This window comes from Egretta garzetta, unplaced genomic scaffold (genome assembly GCF_000687185.1).
Source record: "Egretta garzetta isolate BGI_Z169 unplaced genomic scaffold, ASM68718v1 scaffold71, whole genome shotgun sequence".
In the NCBI taxonomy this organism is placed as follows: domain Eukaryota; kingdom Metazoa; phylum Chordata; class Aves; order Pelecaniformes; family Ardeidae; genus Egretta; species Egretta garzetta.
Genome location: NW_009258618.1, coordinates 545,948 through 546,978, shown reverse-complemented (window position 1 = coordinate 546,978; position 1,031 = coordinate 545,948). Strand labels below are relative to the sequence as shown.

Genomic DNA, 1,031 nt, shown 5'->3' with positions numbered 1-1,031 from the left:
AATATTTCCCTAAGATCAGAGCGCTACACTTCCCCAACTGTTTCTAACACATGCAATCAGCAACTGTGGCAATTAAGAGGCCTAATCAGCATCTGGATCAGTCTTCTCACACAGCCCCCCCTTTGCAATAGGAGCAAATAAACGGTAGTGGAGATGAAAAACCCGCACCAGCCGGGACCCACTGAGGGGCAGAGGGCCCGTGCAGGGCTGTTTGAGGGGCTCCAGGAGGGATTTTGCTCCGACAGAGCTCCCATGCCGGGTTTCCCACAGGGACCTGCCCATTATTCCCGGGAAGGATTAGGATGTGCCCTGCAACCGGCCATGCTCCAGCTTTGGGTGGGAGACCTGGGGCAGGGCTGCTCAAAGAAACGCACGGCAGGCACCAGACCCTTCTGCAGAGAGCGCAAGCAAATGAGAGCCCTGCTGGCCCCAGATTACCTGCGGCTGCCTAATGAGCCCCCCCAGGGACTCCGTGGGAACCCATCACTCCTGTCAGAAGGTTAAATAAGATTTCAATTAAGTGACACGTCAAACTGTAAGACCAGCTGCTTCGAAACCGCCTCTGTTTACACGAGCCCTGCTCCGGCGAGAGAAGGCAGCTCGGCGTTCAAAGCCAAGCCTCCAGCTGCATGCACACCCCTTGGCATTTCAGGACCGAACGCAGTTCCCCCCCACCAGCCCTGGCCGTCCCCTGGCTGTCCCACCGCCACGTCCCCACCAAGCAGCTCGGAGGGGTCCGGGGCACGCTGACACCCAGCAGCCAAACGCCCAGAGCAAGCGCAGCCGGGAGAGGCGCTCCCCGAGGAGGCCTTGTGATCGGCTCCGAAGGCGGCATTGCGGCATTGCCCTGGGACTGGTCTCGCCGCGACTGCCCCAGGATGCCTGGCTGCCCCCAGGGAGGGGACGTCACCCCTCCACAGCACCTTTTGGGGCTTTCTGAGCCGCTCTTCTGCCGCTGCCCGGGCTTGGGGGGCTGCACGTGCACACACACCTTGCTCCCACCCTGTGGTGCCCCGTGCACCCCTTGGACC

At 61.3% G+C, this 1,031-nt stretch overlaps 1 protein-coding gene across 1 annotated transcript in view; it reads right to left on the bottom strand.

The window, feature by feature from the left end:
- Positions 1-835, bottom strand: part of RBBP6 (RB binding protein 6, ubiquitin ligase) — a 71,069-nt gene extending 70,234 nt beyond the window's left edge. Inside the window, exon 1 of the mRNA XM_009648082.2 lies at positions 676-835. Within this exon, the coding sequence (XP_009646377.2) occupies positions 676-835 (160 nt within the window). The remainder of the gene's footprint in view (positions 1-675) is intronic.
- Between the last annotated feature and the right edge of the window lie 196 nt (positions 836-1,031).